General features: G+C 31.7%; 2 protein-coding genes across 2 annotated transcripts; one reads left to right on the top strand and one right to left on the bottom strand.

Moving 5' to 3' along the window:
- The first annotated feature begins 24 nt into the window (after positions 1-24).
- Positions 25-10,965, top strand: LOTGIDRAFT_230266 (hypothetical protein). The gene is made up of 20 exons (XM_009047224.1): positions 25-88; positions 791-1,100; positions 1,412-1,480; positions 1,743-1,817; positions 2,473-2,590; positions 3,228-3,343; positions 3,664-3,865; positions 4,366-4,444; positions 4,763-4,938; positions 5,223-5,327; positions 5,688-5,814; positions 6,101-6,197; positions 6,564-6,765; positions 7,053-7,167; positions 7,413-7,611; positions 7,954-8,098; positions 8,484-8,617; positions 9,057-9,213; positions 9,601-9,744; positions 10,115-10,965. The coding sequence occupies exons 2-20, from the start codon at positions 805-807 to the stop codon at positions 10,544-10,546; spliced, it is 2,988 nt and encodes a 995-aa protein (XP_009045472.1). The 5' UTR covers positions 25-88; positions 791-804; the 3' UTR covers positions 10,547-10,965.
- A 3,541-nt stretch (positions 10,966-14,506) lies between these two features.
- LOTGIDRAFT_206027 (hypothetical protein) lies at positions 14,507-22,586 on the bottom strand (the record flags this gene model as incomplete). Its single annotated transcript, XM_009047223.1, has 17 exons — positions 14,507-14,624; positions 14,758-14,829; positions 15,118-15,242; positions 15,507-15,554; positions 15,734-15,864; positions 16,585-16,703; positions 16,919-17,034; positions 17,490-17,570; positions 17,936-18,016; positions 18,414-18,505; positions 18,927-19,324; positions 19,429-19,486; positions 20,034-20,157; positions 20,691-20,810; positions 21,249-21,364; positions 22,031-22,238; positions 22,575-22,586. 17 exons carry the CDS (start codon positions 22,584-22,586, stop codon positions 14,507-14,509), a joined length of 2,019 nt encoding a protein of 672 aa, XP_009045471.1.
- Positions 22,587-22,978: the final 392 nt, after the last annotated feature.

The raw sequence follows: 22,978 nt of genomic DNA, 5'->3' as shown, positions 1-22,978 counted from the left end.
CAAGGATTTCCCGAAAAATGGTGGCTCACATGAAACAATTTTTACAGAAGAGTAAAACGACTTTACTGAATAAAATTAGAAGTTCCAGGTTGAATATTTTGAAATATTGGCAATGTTTATATATGTCATTTTAGTGACGAAGTTTTTTGTCACCGTGTAAATCGGAAGGCCTAATTAATCACTAGTTTTGCAAATCTGTTCTGTTTTTGTACATTCAATGCATCTTCATGTTCAAGCTCTTGTGATCTTTGATTGTTTCCTTCCCAAAAGCCAAGGACACAGTCACAAGGATTGTTAAGTTTGAGTGTATTGTTATTAGCCTCATGGCTCTATTAGTTTGTCAACCGTGAACCATCAAATCTAGGCTTACTTACTACAACTTGATCTTGATGACAGTTGTGATCTATTTCGTTTGCGCTGTGTCTTTGCAGCTGTCGCTAGGGCTTTAAGAGTGTGATAAAGAATATTATTTATTATTTCCTTTACATATGATACATTAACAAAACATTCTCATTGTTAAATAGGCTAGTGCTCAATACATCAATAAGTAGAAATATAGAAATATTCAAACAGATTTATAAATATCCTTTCTAGTAACTATAATAATATACAAAAATAATAGTCCAACAGAAGTATCATTTAAATCATTTAAATCTCATTTAGTTCATTTTTGAATTAAAAAGGTCTAATTAATATTACAATAAACAGACACAGGATTGGCTATTATTTTGTTTGTGAACTTGGTGTATTTTTGGGGGGCAGTCGGTCATAATGGTTGTATGATTTCCAGGTGATATTTGAACAATGGATCCAGAACTACACGTAAAATTCGGCATAGAAGCCGTACAAACTGGAGGAAATTCAGATAATTTACCTAAATTTCGATTTGGAGTACAGACTATAGAAACTCCAACTGATGATGAAGACAGTGATATCAGTTCTGATTTTGAAGCACCCACAACATTGCCACATGATTATTCTGATGAAGATAAAGTAGATTTAAAAGAATTAGTGGATCCAGGGCCGTACCGATATAATAAACATACATCTGTAGCAGCTTTACCATGCTTGATTTTATTAATAGCTCTTGGTGGGGAATTGTAAGTTATGATTAGAATTATATATTTGTAGATTTAGCAGAGGCCGAATGCAAGTCTTAATATGATGACAGAATCTGCTAATAATTTAAGGTTTAAGCCAGCCAGCACGATGACATTTTTGTCAATCAGCTGACTGGTTTTGCTAACACTATAAAGCACATTTTTCTATTGATGTTCCTACTCATTGTCCAGAGAATTTGTATACATCAGGTATAACTTTAGCCTTATATCCTCAAGCTTCTTCAAGTAAAACTATATTCAGTTCAACATGGTAGAAATTTTCCAATCTGGAATTGAATTGTTTGTTTCAGATTGCTGATAATAACAACTCTGTCAGCAGCCTTTCTTATTTTATTGAATAACGAAGGTGAAAATAGAAAGTAAGTCCTCAGATTCTTTATAAAGGGGGCTGGTGTAGTAATGCATTGATAACCATAATAGTTCATTTGAAGATGACTTACGTCCAAGTTTCATGTTCTGTATAGCTCATTTGATTTTCAATTAGGTGTCATTAATCTTCAATAGCTTGTAAAATAGTACATATTGAAAATAGATGGACGTAGCTTGATATGATCAGATATCTGGATGATTTTTGCTCTATCAAGACATATCTGCTGAATGATGTTATATTATTTTTTGTAGATGTGTAATATTATTTGTATTATTGTTTATACCTGTACATATTTATATGTTGGTTACAGTTTTTCCTTTATTATGGTAAGTTACATACTTTCAAAGTAGAATATAAATGTTTATTATTATTGCATTCTAGAAGGATGATGATGGCCTGCATCACTACAAACATCTCTCTGTTGACAATAATTATATTTAAGGAGTTTGTGTATATTTAAAGTATTCAGACTTAGTTTTAAGGAGATTTGCACCTTTTCAATTTGACTTGAACGGTATTTATTAAAGTAATGTCATAATGTTGTTGAATTTTTCCAGAAAACAAAAATTCCAACTAGTGCCAGATATACAGTTCCTTGATTTACATATAAAATCTAGTATTGTTTTATGATTTACTGCCTAGATTTACATTAAAGTTATATTCACCATTTTGTGGGGTTGATTTGAGAATATATGGAAATATTCTTCAGAAGTACTGGATGCGAAAATCACATAATTCCTTCAAAAATCCTTCCAAAAGAAATTGAATACAGGTACCTTAAAATGCGTGGTCATTTTAACATTCAAACACAGATAATTCTGAACACATATGGATTTGAGGGCTCAAATTTCGACAGTGAGCTGTTAACATTGTTACTGATTGACTAGGGACTAGGGTATCAAAAAAATGGAGCACCTGTCCCTTTAAAGATAAAAATGAAGGTAAAAAACTCAATAAGCAATTAAACTAATTATTTTACAGGTTATCACTCTGGAATTTCTTCCTATTGTTGGCTGTAAATGGAGCATTAATACTAACAGCTGGCTGGATTTTACTACAATTTGTTTCATTCAGAAAAGAAGAACCAATATTTTGCCAGGTAAATATGACATTATTTTATTGTTTTAATTGTTTTTGGACAAACCGTTAATTTATTATATCTCATTATGCAATCGACATGTCTTCTTCTGATCTTTGAATGTCATTTAGTAAAGGTGTTGGATATAATGAAAAAAATTCTTATGGATTACAATTACTAACTTTATTTGAGAGATGATTCGGCCAGTGTTCTCTGGTCTTTATCAAGCAATGAATGAGAACACTGGCCGAAAAGTCGCTCAAATACAGTTAGTAATTGTAATCCATAAGAATTTTTTCATTATGTGTCTTCTTCTGGTTTTGGAAACCTCTCACAGAGTAAAATAACTTCTTTATCCATCTATATTAATTAATACAGTACCTGTCTGGCATGTAAATAAAGAAAAATACAGCAATTTTTTTTTATCAAGATAACATCTTAGGGAGAGAAGGATCCCGTGTACCGGCTGGTTCATGGTCAAACCGTTATACACTGTTTTTAATGGGATTAACAGGATCCATTTACAGCTGGATCTACTGGAATCATTTTTCCTCATTATTTCATAGATTATCTGGGAAAGATCAATGCCAAGAGTCCTTGGATGTGCTTATAGACCTTGTCCAAATATAATGGAGCAATATCTTTATTTATATTGTAGGTTATAGAACAGTTGTTGTTTACAGCCTACCCTACTATCAGTGTTATGTTAACTAGTTGGGTACTCAGTACTATTCTACTGTTATCTGTTATACCTATATTACAACTTCTATTAGGGTATGTATCATCACCATAAAGAACCTTCAAAATGATTCTGGATATCTTTTGTCTGTATTGCAAGTACCCCATGCACACCTTAATATCGTTTTGTCAGTTACACACAAGTCATTAAAAGTTATATTTCATTTATGACACATGCTTTGTTGTTTGTTGTTAAAACATGGCAGCTCTCAATCATTCTCACGGATCAATGAATAGACAAACCTTACCTCATGTATTTGGATCAATTGTTTTGCATTGGACACCATACTTTAAATCAGATCTGTATCCTGTTTGGAGAGACCTCATATTTGAAAATGTTATGATATCTTTTGTAGGTTTGTAATGTTACAAATATTCCTGGTTCCTGTTGTGTCATCATTTAAACTGAAACCAGAGGAAGATGAAGATATGAATGTCATTCAGCAACCAATAGTAGTTGTCATGGTTACCATGTTACTATTATCCCCGTCAGTCCTCCATGTTTTATTTGCCATATTTTCACCATCCACCAGCAGTTTATTTACATCTAAATCATTAGTAAGATATTTTAACGGTTCTTTCATATGTAATGTACATTCAAAGCAGAATTTAATAGTATGGAGTTAGAGCTGTAAGGCATGCACCTGTTTTCTAAGCTCTAAATCTATTTGATCCCGATATAGAGTCATAACACATGATTTTATGGATTTTCAGTCTCGCTTTTCTTATCAAGGATGGTAGTCCGACAGGCAATTGGGCATTTAATCTGTTTAGTCTTGCAAATGAGTGGACATATAAAGTGTCCTGTGTGCTACAGGCTGTGCGCAATAAATATCTGTGGAAGGCAAAAAGGAATGTGCTAACACTTGTATTCTACTGTCCTCATTACTTCCTGCATAGCATTACCCAATCAGATACAGAAACTAGAAACTGTTATTATCTCACTTCATTACTAACTGTAAGTGAGTATATACTTAATGTAGATTACACGAACATGTATTGCAATTATCAAATTTGATTACCTATTGTATGTAGTATAAATAATTCATACATTTCAGATTGAGTTATGTTTCATCATATCATTAAGTTTATTTATGGTAACATTATTAAGCATTAGACAACTGATAGAATATTTAGGTAAGTCGATATCACCATCATTATCTTGTATCTAGTAACAACATTGTCAATATGCTGTCAAAATAGAGTTTAAGGCCATTCATTTTTTGTATATTGAGAATTTTAACTAAAGTTAAGAACCCATTCCCTGAGTTAGGCTAATATTAATTCTAATTTATTGTTAACATTTCAGGCTTACAGTATTCACTAGTTATTGTGCTGCAGCTACGTTATTATGTTACCCTACAATAGCCCCTGATACCTTGATATAGGTTGATACCAGGATCTATTTTCATGATGGAGAGTGATATTAATTCTAATTTATTGTTAATATTCTAGGTTTACAGTATTCACTAGTTATTAAAATGCGCTATATATCTGGTGCTGCAGCTACGTTATTATGTTATCCTGTACTACAGACATTTGGTCTTATCTCTCATTTTTTACCATGGTTACCAGTCTCTATTGTAGGATTCAGTATTCTTGGTATTGTCTTGTCTTGGAAAAAACATAAGGTTGGTGAAAACCTATAAGTATTCCTGATAGAATGAGCTTCATTTTTTTGTCTTGATTTTAGTCTATCATAATAATAGATAATAAGCCTAGCTTATTGATAAAAACTCATTCTTGAGGCATGTATTTCATAGATTTTAATCATATTAAATATTTGATAATATTCCGTTCTCTGTGGGACAATCAATACACTGCTTCGTGTTGTCAGTTTTCATTGTTCAATTTCATTGTCTCCTTCAATTTTGCTCATTCGTTCCATTGAGATTCCATGTTATTTATTTTGTAGATTGTAGCAATATCATTGATGGTAGCATTGACAGTTTTAATGTTCTACTGGATAATTACATTACCATGGCAATTACAGTATCCTTTTATATTCTTACATTGTAATGTGAGTGTATAGGTGAAGAAGACTAAAATGGAGGTGAAGAATTTCTGCCAACATCATTTTGTTTTATATCAGTGTTGTGCTTGAATTATTCTGAAATCTGCCCAAAGAACAGACTCTGATAACCTCTCTCTCACTATGTGTGGACACTTCATCCAAATCAACCATTCCTTGCTAGTGCATTCGCATACACTCTTTGGCAACCACTCTGTATATAGACTTGTAACACTAGTATCCCTTCGCCATATACTTTGGCCACAGTTACAACAGTTGCGATCAGAACTCTTTTAACATCTCAAAAATGTCCTTGTTGATGAACAAAATATTATTTCTTAACTTGATAAAAGATATGATTTTGTGGAGAAGATACCAATTTCTATATTTTATATATTACTGGGTATAAACAGTGTACTGTGTTTATTATGTATATATTTATCTACGTATGGCACGCCTGAATTACTGGGATTTTTTATAGTTTTAGAATCTCTAGGTAAGAACTTATACATATACTTACTGGAGAGGCAGATTCTAGCTTACAATATATGCCCCTTAAAAGGTGTTTTATCTTTCAACATAAGAGTGGTATTTTACATTGAGAAATACTTACAATTGTAAGATTTTATTGTGAAACAGTACCCAGATCCTATTATGCTATTATTTTGGATAAAGATAGACTTGTTGAATATCATAATTAATTTTTCTTTATTGTATATTTGTTAATATAGTGCACACCCTTTCTTATGCTCAAGTAAATCTGGAAAATCTCTGTGTTTCAGTGTTGGTAATTTGTGAAGTATGTTTACAGAAATCAGATTTAATAAAATTACCCATAATACATGCTACTGGTATAGCTACATCTTATATGTTATATAGGTAAGCTGAAATAAGGATTATCTCCTTCCTTAGTCATATCTAAAAGATGCATTAAGGTTTTGAGTTGAAGTGTTAAAATGCGGATAATTACTGGGACTTTTGAATACAAATACAAAATACACACTAATCTAATCTCAGGAAATTTCATCAATCATACCTTAGTATGGGAATAACTATTACCGGTAGCTAAGTAATCATTAATGATGTTCAAATATTACCATCCATATTTTGGCCTTCTTTTCAATGTATATCCTTAATTATCTGTGTTTAAAAGTTACTTTGATGACTAATTCAAGGCCTATATCTACCCCTGAAAATTCTGATTGATAGTTGCCCTTTAAGACTGATTTCTGGTTTTTTTTTCAGATTGTATATGTCTCATAAACTGTCCCAGACGACTGCCATAATTGGAGCCAGCATTCACCTAACTAAAGTGACGTCTGCACTGTTGGATCAGATAAATCCAAGTCCCATAACTCTACTTTCCTCACTATTGTTGCTATGCTTGGTGTTTATGTGTTTAAAGATGTTTGTATTTGAAAACAGATTGAATATTTCACAATCACAAGTAAGTACATGCTGAAGAATTTTTTTTTAATACTGTTGGGCAGCTTTTAATCTATCGTCAATAATTTGTAATCGTTTTTAGCTATGTGGACTTAAGAAATGCAGAGTTTACAAAACCAGTCATCGTGTCACTGCATTGATTGTTCCAGCTATTCTTGGCAAATTTAATGATCCTAATTTTGTTTGTTTTGTGGGAACAAGACTTTGTAGATCCATGAAATACATTCTTAAAAGATAGTCAATTTACAGCTAACATTAAGATTTAATCTTTCTCTGTCTATATTTCAGACTCTGGCTGGTCTATGTTTATTATTATTATCTCTACTAGTCAATATTAAAACAGTCATATCAACATTAGGCTATGTACTATTACTAGAACAGCCTTCAACTTCTATATTAATAGGTAATGTAAACATACACCCAATCTAATGGAGATTATGTAGTATTGTTTTATCTCCATTGTGATCTGACAAGTTTTCAACAGCAGTTCTGTTCTACTGAGCCTTTTCTCACCAATGAAAGTATGTAATGTTGGGCCAATTTCCTGATTGCGATACCAAAAGACGAGCAATATGACAGCTTCTTTGGGTTTCACTTTCCCATAATTCGTCATTGTAATCTATTAACAGGGTTTTGTTTTCATTACAGGCTTATGGCTATTGATTGGTGGAGCATTAGTTCTGTTGTTTACACAATTCCATCCACAACAACTTCAACAACAGACAGAAAATAAACAACAACAAACTGAGAATAAACAAATTGATAATGATCTGAATAAGCTAGGACTGGTCATGTTGTTAGTGTCTATCATAGTCTTCATTATCCAGCCAGATATTGATCTTTCATTGTAAGTTTATTTCTGCAAATTTTGCTGGCATAGTATGTTGCTGACTTTACCTTTGGGTCATTTGTTGAAATAACATTTTTAAGGATTAGTAGAATTATCGTTTACTGGTATACTGTACAGTAATATTAGTCCAAGAGCACTGGAATCTTTACATAACCCCATTTACATGCTTCTAATATTCAACTGGGTGGAGTGGAATAATGAAGAAAGACCAAGACCAAGAATAGAACCCACGACTATCATTTGTTCCAGCATTCTAACTGATTGTTATAAGGATATCTGTATCAGCCTTCTTATTTATCTTGAAAACCTGTTAAAATCTATTTTAATGGTATATTTCAGATATAGTATCTTTCAATGGTGTGAACTAGCGACAATGTTGGTATTTACTGTTATACTCTACAGTAATATTAGTCTTAATTTCAACTATTTACTATTGTTATCATCTATATTATCAATCTGTCCCAGTATTAGACTAGTCATATTGGTAAGTATATGTCCTGATGAGGGTTGTGTATCCAAAACATGTTACATGCATGAGATGAGCTCTAGTCTCATCAAGTGTGAGTTGTTTACAGATGTTCAGAACATGATAGATCAAAGGGATAAACTGAGTGTTCAATGTCAATACAAATTGTTGATGAAATTAAATTGTGCCATATTAGTCTCTATTAAAAGTTGTCTCCCTTTAAAGAGCAGTTAAGATAGCCTGAATTTTTAATCTAAAGCTTTGCCCCAAAAGAATAGATTGTAGCCATTGTCATTCGGGTTTTGATTGGAAAAATCTTGGATTATTTTAATTGAATTTCATAATTCATGAAGAAGCCAGACATATTTTCCTGGATTTGATTGGTGATTTTTGAATTTTGTAGATAATTGGTGAAAACTGGGATGTGATATCAGTAGTAGTTTACTATATATCAACTACCATACTGATTATATTACTTATAATATATATTAAAATAGAGAGTTTTATACAGTTATCAGATACATATATACAATATCTGTAAGTCTATATTACTTCTTGTTCTTGAATCAGTTTACTTACTTTGTCCATACATCTTAGGCCTTATTATTGAATTTAAACCCTTCTAACCAACTGGACATTAGGAGGAATTTGTATTGAAGAATTCTTGTAAACTTCACAGCACAGATCATGAGTTAACTGAATTAAATGACATGCAAAACTTTAATTTGAAACTAGTTATAGCACAGTTAAGCATGTGTTAAATCAATGAAAAGATCAAAGGGAATGGTCCAATTACATATCAGAGTAAGGCTAGATAAAAATGAATCTGGAGTTTAGGGCTTAATCCTAAAATAGGCCCAGACAAAAATTACCAACATTTAACAATGCTGTTGGTTGATTGAAGGGGTGCGCAATATATTCACAATTATACAAAAAGAGTGTAAAAAGTAAAAGTTTTGATTTGATATAATTTCAGGTGTATATGTGAGATTTCTAGTCAGATTATGTTGTTGATATGGGAGAGTTTCAACAGTTCTAAATCAACATCATTATTAGATCTACCTACATTTAAATCTTTATTATTATCTTCTTTATATCTTAGTATTATACTTAAACTACTCTCTTATAAAAAGGTAAGTTTAAGCTGTTTATTGCTAGCTATATGAAAAGGGTTTAGGGTGACAGTTAAAAGTGCTCGTCATGGTTCAGTAAATATCTCCTACCTTGAAACTAATTTACAGACAACAATTAAACTTGCTAGATGCAGGGAAATTTTCAAACAACAATTAAACTTGCTACAGGCCTATCCTAGTCTTACACAGTTTTGGCCAATGGAATTTTGCATACACAATACATCAACATAAGATCAGTGCTCATTTATGTTTTTAATTCAAATTAATTTATATTGTGTTTGCTTTAATGCATCAGAGTCAATTTTATGGATATATATAGACTAGAAAACTTCTTTAAGATACCTTTTATACTCTGATAATTAATTGTATATTATATTATAATTCTAGGTACCAGGTATACTACCTACAGTGAGTAAAGATGAAGAAAAAGTCAGACCATTATTACCTATAATAGCTAATACCACCTGTTTTATATCTTTTATATTATTATGTTTACAAGGTCCGGTAGATGGATTTCTACATGATATGTGGGTAAGTTGATGTACAAGACTTGGACTTTTAGTATTCAATATTATGTTATCTTTAATAATTGCCTATGGTCGTCTGATTAACGATTTATAACACAGTATTATACAGATGATACAGTCAAAATAAATTCTTAGAATGTTGCTGTGTCAGTTTTATTATTAATATGGATTTTTGCTTACACTATTTATCCAACCTGTAGTTGATAACCAATGTATCTTTGCCAGTCATTTCTGGAAACTACAGCAAAATCTACATCTCTGAATTGCACTTAGCGCATCTAGAACATTGGTTCTGAGTTATTACTCAGGATAGGATGACTTGCTTTGTTTTGATAAAGATTTTAAAAGCAATTTTCATTTATTCTCTATTCCAGTGCTGTGGAGCTTCGTTGATATTTATGTGTTTACAAAAAGACATTTTATTATTTAGTAATTTACGCGAATATAATCAAAATACACCAACAAGTGTGGCGGCCATAACTGCTCTAATTATAACAACATTTTATCGAAACTATACATTTGTGACGCCCAGTTTATTCCGTTATTGTTTAAAAGTGCTGGAACTGTTAATCTTACCATCTACAGTTCCTGTTTATGTGATACTTTGGACTATCATGTGGCGCCATGAAATCTTATCTGAGAAAACTGTTATATTTTGTCTACCGTTGAATGCTGTGTTACTATACGCCTCAACGTCCTATACGAGTGTGGTATTGTCATTAACTGGTATTGGAGTAGGGCTATATATGATTGCGTATAAACTTCCTATGTTACCGTATGGTAGTCATGAATATTACGACAAGTGATCTGAACTTGTAACCACGGAAATGTAAGGAAACTGACATGAAATAAATGGAGATTAACATCTATTTTCTGCACAAAGCTGACATCAAAGTGCTTTCAACCATATCACTGTCAACGAAGGCTTATGAAATGAATGATGGATTGATTCATATATATGAAAGAAAACCAAGAAAATTGGCTCAATTTGAGTGTTTTATATATCCACTCCCACTTCCTCCATCCTCTCCACACTTTGCTACATATGCCTGGCTTAAAAGCTGTCAGTTAACAGACAGTCATCCTTATATATGTAGTGTCATGCGCATATATATATAAACATCAGCCTATCAAAATTATCCCTTTTACATCAAAATACCAAGGTGTAATCAATTTTCTATACTTGAGTGCTCTTTCAAATTTGAAATATAAATTAAAATGTGTGAAAAATTTTTTAGTTTTCTTTTGTTAGGAACAACTACGTTACCTTTCACTTATTTAAATTAGGGTCAGTTATATTGTGGTCTTAAGATATCAAGTGTTTAGTAAGAGTTATTTCCCTTGGGAGAGTGATTTGAGGGCCTGAATAAAGAAGATGGTCAGAATTTTCACCGAGTGTTCTATCTTTGAATCAAAGCGCTCCTGGAAATCTTGGTTTATCAAAAGTAGGAGGCTGAATCATCCTTATTCTTGACATCTATTTTCAAAAGAATCCATCATCATTACATCTTGAGCTTGGCTCTCTCTGTTTACCAAGGTTCATGACCTTCAAGGAACTAATGGGTATGCCATGTATTTTACCCCCTCAAATTCAAATGAACCCTTTAACACGTGCATATTTTTTATCAATATGAAACTATTTTTGTACAATTCAAAAAAGCTTATCTGTCAATTGAGAAGTGGGTTTTTACTGCTGCCTGTAAAATTATATTTAGCTGTAAATAAGTTAGATACCAATGAGTTCCCTTGCTTTGCTCATACACCAAAAGTCCAATATTGGAATACTAGCTGCCCCATGAGAATTCTGCTTTTCACACACCCAAGCTAGCATGAGATGTGCTCTCACTAATTTACACCAGGGTAAAAAACTGTGCGTTATACTCGCAAATATACAGTAAGTAGTCACAACAAATAAATGAAACTGGTTTATTTCTGCTTATAACAGCAATAACATTGATTTATAATATTATTTACAGATTATATATATATACTCACAATAACTCTATATACATTAATAATTATTACTTTAATAGGACAAATAGATTTATGCACATCCAGGGATGATTCCAAACAAAAACCAGAACAGTCCACTTTATTTTGAGGTAGTATAAGTAGCTATGAGCGTATCCACACTCAGGTATCTTTCAAACACAATACCAAATGAAGCTATACTTGCTACCAAGACATTTCAGCCATTACCTCTTATTCTACCTCAAAATGAAATACACCCTTTTTATTCAAATTTGAAAATATCCACAGATGTGTACAAATATTTTTGATCTCCTAGGTTACATCTTTAAAAGATGTAACTAGTCAATATGGTCTGTAATATAATATACAGTAGTCTATCAACTAACAAACATTAGTAACTAATAAGGCTGGGACAATCACCATTCAAATGTAAAGCCTTTAATATACATACAGTTTGAACAAATCTTTTTATTTGAAATAACTAATAATGGTACTTATTGTCAATCATATAAATTGAGCTGCCTTATCTGCACCAGTCATGTCCAGAATCAAGAGCCCTGATCTGATTAAAATGAAGATCTAGATGTTTAGTTTCATCATGTTTTACCATGGTGGACTACCAGTGAATATTCTCTTTGTAAGTGTTTTATGGTTATAAATTTATAGACTTTTGATAAACAATTTCTAATATCTTTTCATTTGAAACAACTGTAATGTCTTATACAGTAAAAAATATAATTATCAGCAATCTTATATCATTTTTCAAAATAATATTTCCAGAGATAAACCTGAATAAAAACATCCAGTTCTGCATTTTCATATTTATCAGATTAAATTTTTGCCATACTTTAAGTGAATAATATCAAAATAGAACTGTTTCAACTAAACTAACAATAAACTCACTATATTATTGTCAGAAATAACATATCATAATGTATCAAAACATTAACTTGAATGACTAGATATAGCCAAGCCCTATCAACAAATTCTATATAATTCATATCCAGTTTTAAAATTTATTTTCATTTTATGATCCTCAAATTAACAATCAACAAAAGGGAGAAAAAACAGATAAATGATCAAAATACTAATAAACTAAATTTAATACAAAAACAAAGACAAAACTTCATACAACTTTGATTTTCCTAATATTCTACACCTAATGCCTGAATCAGGGCTATTAATCTTACATTATTTGCCAGCCAAGAATGGTTGATTTTGACCGGAAGATGTTTCTCTTATAACACACTAAACTAAGTACCAGTAACAAATCTTGAAGCAAAAAGCCATGCATGACAATAACCTTGTGCCATATATGTGCCTCTTTAGCAAAATGAGAATAAATATATAAAACTAAATGAACTTATGAAGAGTACCAAATTTCAAAACATTTTGTTAGGTTGTGTGGCATGCTATGAGCATTAAGTAGCAATTAACATAAATCATAAGTCATTCAGAGTAAAACAAAAAAAATTAGCACTTAACTGCTGCACCAGTAATAATGGAATGAAGTATCTAATGATGACAAAGTCAAGTATTCACTATTGATATAAGAAATCCTCCATCCATCCTTCAACGCTCATAGTTTTTAGTACTTTTCTAAGTGGCCTTTCAAGAAAGAATTTCTCACCTAATTACAGGTGTCTTAACAAATTGACTCCAGTGAGCAAAAGGAAAACAATTTTGTGTTAACAAGTATAGTGCTTCTAAACAATCCAAAATGAAACAAACTTTCTATAGGATTAAACTCACAGCTCAGTTGAAGAAGAATACATTTCTTGGAGAATATCATTGCCAGGTTTTTGGCGAAGTACTGAAATGTAGGATATATCGAATACCTACATATTAGGTTTTTTCTCTTTAAAACAAATCTAGGTTCATAGTCCTTGAAGCCAGCCAGTTCTAAGTGTTTTCAAAACAAACGTTAGGTTTTCCCTTTTTGACCCATAGCTAGGTTTTGATTTATCAACACTTAGCTAGGCATCTAATATTTGACACTTAGCTAGGTTTTGATTTATCAACACTTAGCTAGGCATCTAATTTTTGAAACTTAGCTAGGTTTTGATTTATCAACACTTAGCTAGGCATCTAATATTTGACATTTAGCTAGGTTTTGATTTATCAACACTTAGCTAGGCATCTAATTTTTAAAACTTAGCTAGGTTTTGATTTATCAACACTTAGCTAGGCATCTAATATTTGAAACTTAGCTAGGTTTTGATTTATCAACACTTAGCTAGGCATCTAATTTTTGAAACTTAGCTAGGTTTTGATTTATCAACACTTAGCTAGGCATCTAATTTTTGACACTTAGCTAGGTTTTGATTTATCAACACTTAGCTAGGCATCTAATTTTTGAAACTTAGCTAGGTTTTGATTTATCAACACTTAGCTAGGCATCTAATATTTGACACTTAGCTAGGTTTTGATTTATCAACACTTAGCTAGGCATCTAATTTTTGAAACTTAGCTAGGTTTTGATTTATCAACACTTAGCTAGGCATCTAATATTTGACACTTAGCTAGGTTTTGATTTATCAACACTTAGCTAGGCATCTAATTTTTGAAACTTAGCTAGGTTTTGATTTATCAACACTTAGCTAGGCATCTAATATTTGACACTTAGCTAGGTTTTGATTTATCAACACTTAGCTAGGCATCTAATTTTTGAAACTTAGCTAGGTTTTGATTTATCAACACTTAGCTAGGCATCTAATATTTGACACTTAGCTAAGTTTTGACTTATCAACAGTTAACTAGATTAGGTTTTTAATTGTTAAGATCAAGCTAGGTTATTAATCAATATCGAGAGAAAGTTTACTAGAAGATGGTGGACTATCATCTGTATAAATCTTCAAAGCTTTCTCTTTTCTTGGTGAATAGGTCAACATTTTCGGGCTGTATTTAGCGATCCTGAAAAAACATATAAACTGAAATAACTTTACATCCTACTTTTTGAGAGAAGACTGGTAATACAAGTCAGATCTTTTTGACAGAAATAACTCGGTAAAAGATTGTGAAACACAACAAAACAGCTTTATACTACCTTATATTCTCTTTCTGTTGCATCTCTTTTTTCTGTTCTTCTGTCAGTTCACCAGGTTGCTCAGTTCTATCTCTGAAAAGATATTTACAAAATTAAAAATTAATAAAAAGCAAAATTAAATTAACCAATAAATCCCATTTCCATTTGTATACAGAAATCTTCTATCTGCAGCACAACCCATACAAGCTATTTTTCTGCAGCCCCAGTATTTTCACAGGGAAACTCAATTTTAGAGAGCCTATCTATGACAATACGAACTGGTCACCAAATCATAATATGTATCTTCAAGGCTCTCCAACTAATCTATAAAGGGACACCACTCTTACTAAACAAATTATTTTCAGACCACAAATAACTTACTTGTAATATATCACATGTCCATCATCACAGATATAGAGCTGACTTAATTTAACACAGGGTGGGTTCCAATCAACTTCTGTATCCACTTCTAATACTGATAATTCACAAGGAAATGTCCCTTTTCCCTGTAAAAACAATAACAATTTAACTCAATGGTTTATCTCACTGATAGCATTATAGGAAATAAAGATGTCTTACTGAAAATTAGAATGCTATCAGTGTCCTTATACACATAGAAAGTTTAGACAACTTCTTTACAATTCCCTTCAGTTAAATCATAGTGAATTAACAGTTTTGTTCTACAAGTCACATCTATTTTATCTCAAAATAGACAGATATTGTCTCATGAAATATTTGTGCAAAAAGAGGCTGATTTGTTTTTGACTCACCTTTCCATAATCTATATTATCAACAGGTATTGAACTTATTTCTGAGATCTAAAAGATATACAAACAAAAGTTAAAATTTCAACCTATATCTGCCAGCGTTCATAATATCTAGAAATTATATCTGGCAACAGACACTGGGATGCAGGTTGCACTCTAAAACAAAGACATGATTTACAGAAGCCAACGATCAATAGTATTTTGATTGAATGCAAATATGAGAATTCTACCTTTGTTTTGAGTTCTTCAAGAGTTTCCTGACGTAAAACGACTTCTTGAAAAGGTTCAAATGTATAAGTTGAAGATCTCCATCTTCTTACATACACAGCTAGTTGAGTTGCCACTGTCTTGGTTTCAGGGCCTGGAATTATATTGAATATTCAAAACATCAAATTGAGCATTTTCAATAATATAGTATGTCAAATCATCTTCACATATAGAAGTAAGCAGATCTAAGGGTTAAACACTTTCCAGTTGACACAGGTAAAGGTTTTGTTCAGCTGTGAATGGCATAATATCTCAAAGAACAGACAAAATACTCTACAATATTCTTTTCGTTATCAACAAAATGCCATGTACCCATATAAACAAAATATACACTAGAGTTCGTGATGTATATCAGTCTAAATATCTGGGTTCATTATTATATATCACATTCAATCTATTTATAGTATTATTCTTACATACTATAAAAGCCTTTACAAAATGTGAATTGAGAAACAATAATTGAGATGAATGTATTTTAAACAGTGGTGGAGTCAGGTGAGATATCTGAGATTGCCCAAATCTTAAACCTAGTTATGAGATTTTTGACAGAAAAACTTGCTTTTGGGACTGTGAGGGGGGGTGGCTTGCAATACCCTAATCAATACTTCAGAGTACTGGTTTAGCTCTTTACTTACGATAGAGATCATGTCTAAGCTTAAGCAAACTTTAAATTTGCACTATTTGCTGATTTTAGGCATTATTTACCTATCCTCTATCACAGACATGTTCAGAAATGTTTCATATATATATGAATATAATACATATTATATGCTTATCTTCTGTATTTTTCTGAGTTACCAACAGCAATACTTACCATCTAAGACCTCTAAGAAAACTTCCCAATTAGGAAATATAGCTATATCATCATCATATATCTGAGAATCTAAATAGACCACACCAGGATTCTTCCATGTTTTCTTTCGGAACCGACACCTTCAAATATAGCCGAAAATTAAAATTATTTAAATGAGCACTTAGCAATCACTTAACCAATACTGGAGTTAATATATGTATGATTGGAGGATGCTCATTTGTATAATTAGACATGTTTTTTGCAGCCTTGCACAAACAATACATAATATAGAGATTTTTTCTTAGTTTTTGTGCAAAAAATATCCTTTGGACCGAAATCTGTATACAGCACTCACCTACTAAGAGGTATATCCAATGAAACTTGTTCTTTAATTTCTGGTAAAGTTAATTTCTTAGATTCTACTACTGACATTCCTTTAGCAAATATAGTCTCTACTAGATATTTACACGGCTACAAACAGACAATCAAAAAATATCATTTAAATACCAAAACATTAAACCATTCATCATCATTTGTGTTTACGTTTTAGCTAAAAGGCTTATACAGGTTCAGACTGTGATATTTCATCAAATTAGAATTTGTTCCAATCAGATGTCTAGGTTTGTGAACTGATCCACTGTTTATATCGTTCTTAGTAATAACACCTGTCAAGTGGCTCAGTAAGTTAGATACTTGTTTGCCAACCTATTATGCAAGAAAGGTCGTTGCACGTCTGTAATTTAAGTGGATTTTTCAACCCACTATGTTTCCCTGCCAGTGCATAAGGTCAGAGGGTATACACCGAATTTTATATTAAATGCCATTGTCCTGGCAAAATGGTTGTACAATGCATGGTATTGACTATGTTCATTAGACTGAATGGAACATAAAAGTAAGAAGTAAAACTCCATTTCAAAATGACGTACCTCAGGTTGATTGACTAGTAGTTGATAAACTTTCACTCTATGTTCACCGGCTTGTAACGCTCTACCTAACTTAATATTCAACTACAAATATAACAAATAAAAGAAAGTTATTGAACATTATCAAAAATATCAACAGAAAACACAATGGTATAACACACTTCTTTAATAACAAAGTACATAACATTTCAACACAATTTACATGTGTCGTCATCAGATACACAAGACTATTCTTAGACGCAAAGATATTTAAGCACATTTGCTTGGTGAAAATTCGTGGATATGTATAATAAGTCTATTTTTTCTTTGAAGGTACATACCAGTCAAACCATTAGTGCTTATATACCTCAAACTAAAGTGGACTAGTTGTGTTTTTGTTTTGAATCTAATGGTATTAACTATCTTTCCTGGTTTATAATTCAATCAATATAAATTAACTATTAACTTACTCTTCCATCCTCTAGAAATGTTAATGTATCTGAGAGTCTAATACTTTCAAATTCTTGGTTATTAGAATACACTCTGTATACCTATAAATATATAATTATATCATTCAGTCTTCATCAGTTCAAAAAAATTACCTGACTTTGAGAGTGAATAATTCCAAATACCTTTTTTCTCTGACATAATATTATATCGATATATTCTTTCTAATTCTAGATCCATATATACTTAATCACAGAAGTTAAAAAAACTTTTCCTGTTCAACTCAAAAACTTTATAATTCTAAGTAAAATAATACTTGGTCAATGATGTTTAATACAATCTTGTTTGTTTCCCCATCATAAACTTTAATTTAAGAATAGAATAAATGGTTTCAGAAAATAAGATTAACTTTAATGATTATAGTATAATCATCAAATTAATTTTCATTTCATCAGCATGTAAAGCTCTTTAAAAATACAAAGAGAATATACTTCAACTTACTTTGAAATTTTCAGAATTGGTTCCGACGTACATCTCCAATTCTTTCTTGAATGCACCTAAACTGATTCTTTTATCTACATACACTGTCAGACCTGGTAATATACAACAATAAAACATTATTTTGTGGACTCTCTGAAGAAACAGATGGTGCCTCGTGTTATCAAAGATGTGAGTCATTTTAGATAATTCTTCAAATGTTTTCTTGGATCCATAAATTTTCATCGTTGAAAATAATTTGACTTGCAACATAGCTAAAAAAACACCCTGATATACCAAATGAACTGTTATAAACAAGCATAGCAATGTATGATACTGATATGAAAAGCATTATGTATTGGAGATGAGGGGTGACATATCGATGACTATTTAATGACATTTCAGCTTGAAGGTTACAAAGTAAGAAATTGACCTACTGTGATTAATATAGTCGACATTAATTGATAGGGATTATTGATAAATATTGCAATGCCCATCACAATATTGCCTCCTATTAAATGATTATGCAATACTTACTTCTCGAATCTGGAGTTTGATTTTCATCAACGTCAACATAGAAATAAAACCTAACATCTTCTACAGGTTCATCTTGAAAACTGGTTTCTGACTGCGTAGACGTAGATGATGTTGGTATTGTATCTAAATCCCAATTTTCTTCTTCATCTTTCCTATTTGATATAGTTGTATCACTAACTACAGAATTACTACCGCTACCACTAGCAGTACTGTCGTTTAAACCAGGTGTCGCTAAATGTGGCAACCACACTTTGAAATTGAATTGAATACTGTTTTGTAGTCCGTCTTGGGTTAGCGGTTGATTTATCTCTTCATTGTCACTATTTACACAATGTTCACCACTGTCCAGTTTATTCATATCACAATTGTCTATATCATCACATTTATCACTGAGGTTACTGGGCGTATCGGGGGACAGTGACTGACTTCCCTGATTAGAGTTTAAACTAAGACTGCACTCTGCACTCAAACTAATCTCCTGACTACTTGACCCAGCACCGACGGGACTAGTGCTGCGACCGTCCGATTCCAGCGGACTGAATTCCGAAGTGTCTCGACAGCTATGATATATAGAAGGATCACTATGACTATTGTGAAGGGACAATGTTTGAAGATATGTATCGATTTCTAATATAGGTTCACTGGTTGTTTGAGTGATATCATCAGGACTAAGATCGTCTGATTCTGATAAAGTGCGTAATATCTGTTGATGTCTCAGTTGATTCTCACGTAATGTACGAATATATTCTTGAACTTCATCTGTAAATAGAAACAGGATGAAAATATTTTACAAGTAAAAATAAAAAATTTAAAATTAACAAGTTATCATATTGTTAAATCTATCGTCTATTTAATTGGGTGTAATTTTCAATGTGACAAATAATGACAACAGTAGGCTGTCTCATTTTAAAGAAATTATTTCATGTATTAATTCATCTATCACAACACTTGATAAACTTATGAAAAAATTATGAAAAAATTAATGTTCAATTGGCATTCTTATAACATCTTTGCTATAAAAATCAAAGTCTCAAAATCAAGACTTGTAAGCTTGGTGGACCTGTTTGATCCGGTCTCCTGAGATTTATATAAAGTTAAAACCTTTACCTTTTGTTGGTAAATTAACATAAACACGAATAGTATTTTGATGACGATCTAGAAGTTGATAAAATTTACTTCGTGGAAAACTCTCCATGTTTTCTTCTTTCTTTTGACTACACTCTATATACACCTAGATCAATCAATTACATTAATATATATATCACTTTCATAAATTAATCATAGAAACTTTCTTCACAAGCAGATAAATCTACCATTATTGGTTATCTCTGTATGGCATTCAGTAATAATCAAGCAATTATATCAATATAGTAATATATTTTCCTCAGACATTTTTCCATTTGCTTCAAGAGCAGATAAATCTCTCATTATCAGCTACTTTTAAACGCAAGTTTAGTTGGTAGCTGAAAATGTTTCTAACACCAAATGAGTCTAATACAGTAACTATAATCATTTTTGAATTATATGCACCTTAATTGAATTCAAAGTCAATTTATATCATCTTTATTCATGCAACTACAAATTCCTCCATAAGGAGACCTATAAAGTCATCTGGCAGAAACTGTGCAGCTAACTGACTCAATCTCTAACTATATCCATAAATAAAACTCTACCCAAGTCTGACATTGTAAACTGTTGAAATGATGAATACAACAGAATCTTAGAACAATAGTATTTAGAGTTAAATAATAACCAAACCTTTACCTTATTGCTTTTAAAAAATCCCTCTGCTTTCAGTGTTTTATTTGGCACGGTTAAAAGACGAAGATCATTATGAAATCTTTCGAATACAACCCTCATATTTTCAGCAGGTAAATTCAATTTCTAGAAAAATTAATAAGAATTACAGAATTTTAAAACATAAAACACAAAATGTCTAATAAATCTTTTCACTTTTTTTCAAGGCGATTGATATGAAATCTGTACCATGAATTGTATTTAGCCGAGAAATCAAGAGTCATTTTGCACATAATCTTTCATTTTCAAATGCTCATAGATTTTTATTAAAATTAAGATTATTGAACTTAGTATAGCGCTCATTGCCGCTCTAACATAAGCATTCAAACATCCTATTAGAACATGGGGCCTCAGTTTATGGCTCCACATGAAAGACTCGACATTCATTGAGACTTTCATAAGTTAACTATAGCCTCTTGTTATTAATACTAGAACCTGAATTCTCATAAAAGTTATAAATTGGTTAATTTTTCTTAAACATCTTTGAATATGACCATTGAACTATGAATATATCATTTTACCAACCTGGGATACAAGATTTTTGAACTCTTTAACAGTTTGGACATGGTAGGCACGGATATTTACAGGAGGGTGGATGATTTCTCTTTCAATATCCACAACAAACACCTTAACTGTTACACCTGTAGAATATAAGATAATAAATAATATTTAGTGTACAATCACTGCAGGTTCTACTACAGACCTTCTTTCTTGTATCACGGAATGCAGCAATTTGATTGGATTGCACGCCAGCCAATACAGCCGATCAGAGCCCTCGATAGAAAGGCTGTAAATATTATGGCTTTGTGTTCAGATTTTCTGCTGAGGCCTCTGATTGGCTGATTTTGCTAGCGTACAATCCAATAAAATCGATTCATTAACAAAATCCAGAACACAAGAAAGGTAACTATTGCAAGTATAAGTAAGAAATTCGTAATATCTTGACATTGTGAAGATGCAATATCATGGCTTCCATATTGCAGACAAGAACATTTCTAGATAGATGTAAATGAAATGAAAAGAATGGAGTTTTATGTTCTACTCTTCTGCAGGGTGCCATGAGGGACATTTTGCATTAGCCTGCTCTTTTTCAATTTCCAACTGTCGAGGGATCTTTAACGTGCAGAGCCTGTAGCACACGGGGCCTTGGTTTATTGTCCCATCCGAACGACTAGACGCTTTTTACATGTCAGCCCCCGGAAACCGGATGGAAAAAATCTGAATGTATTGTCTCGACCTATGCGGGATTGAACCCTGGATCGATGTAGATGTTCATAAATATGAATTTCCCAATAAAAATATCTTACCTCCAGATTTGTATTCAGTAAAAGTTTGATCAGCAGTTCTAGTCTCGAGTAATAAATCAAAAGTATAACTCGATTTCACGCCCCCTAATAACGTAGACATATCAGTCATCTCTTCACCTTCGTAGGATTTCTCTAACGAATCTGAGTGTTCATCATATTTTATCAATCTACACTGATCTAACTTAATAACATTCTCCAACTCAAATATCTGAAAAACAGACAAATGGAATAAACTAAAAATTTGATATAAGGGAAAATGGGCTATATGTTTTTATTTTTAAAAATAGCATCATTTTACGTAATCAAATTTCATAATTGCGTAAATCTAAAAATTCACCATTTCTGAAAGTTTAGAATTCGAGTTCAGACTTCAGACTCATAACTTATCAATGTCATTGAGCTCTTTCAGATGATAACAAAAAAATTACAACAATTATATCTACTTAAAGCTTAGATAAAATTAAATTGCCATTTAAGATAATAGTCGAGTCTCATTGTTCCTTAACAGAGACAAATATTTTCCAAAGCGAATATAATAACAAACCTTGTAAGCCATTTCAGTGGCCTCTTTCAATGTGGTAAACTTTAGGATTTCAAACTTGGCATCCATCTTTCTTTGGGTAATAGGATGATAACAGAATAGTTTTATCTGAAATATAAATATGACTCATTGCCATCAAAATCTTGCTGATATTATCAAATAGTGAGATCTGTTTTTAGAAAGATAAGGTAACTGAATATTTTCACTGTATACTTTTAATTTCAATAAATTCTAAGATACGCTTTTGCACGTTGAATATTTTTTTTTACTTGGCTAGCAAAGATTACTAGTCATATACTTTTCCTATGTGTCATTTTCATTAGAATAAAACATTAAAATAAACATCACATGAACTACATGAGGCCTGTTTTGCAAAAATTAAATTAAGGTGATATCATCTGATAGGC

The sequence above is a fragment of the Lottia gigantea genome, assembly GCF_000327385.1.
Source record: "Lottia gigantea unplaced genomic scaffold LOTGIsca_11, whole genome shotgun sequence".
In the NCBI taxonomy this organism is placed as follows: domain Eukaryota; kingdom Metazoa; phylum Mollusca; class Gastropoda; family Lottiidae; genus Lottia; species Lottia gigantea.
This window is presented reverse-complemented; position numbering and strand designations above follow the sequence as displayed.

Excerpts from the sequence above, each read along its gene's own strand:
- LOTGIDRAFT_230266 (XM_009047224.1), top strand. The coding sequence starts at position 805 with ATGGATCCAGAACTACACGTAAAATTCGGCATAGAAGCCGTACAAACT. Across the intron at positions 1,818-2,472 it reads ACAGTTTTTCCTTTATTATG|GTTATCACTCTGGAATTTCT; the intron begins GTAAGTTACATA and ends ATTATTTTACAG. Across the intron at positions 2,591-3,227 it reads AAGAACCAATATTTTGCCAG|GTTATAGAACAGTTGTTGTT; the intron begins GTAAATATGACA and ends TTTATATTGTAG.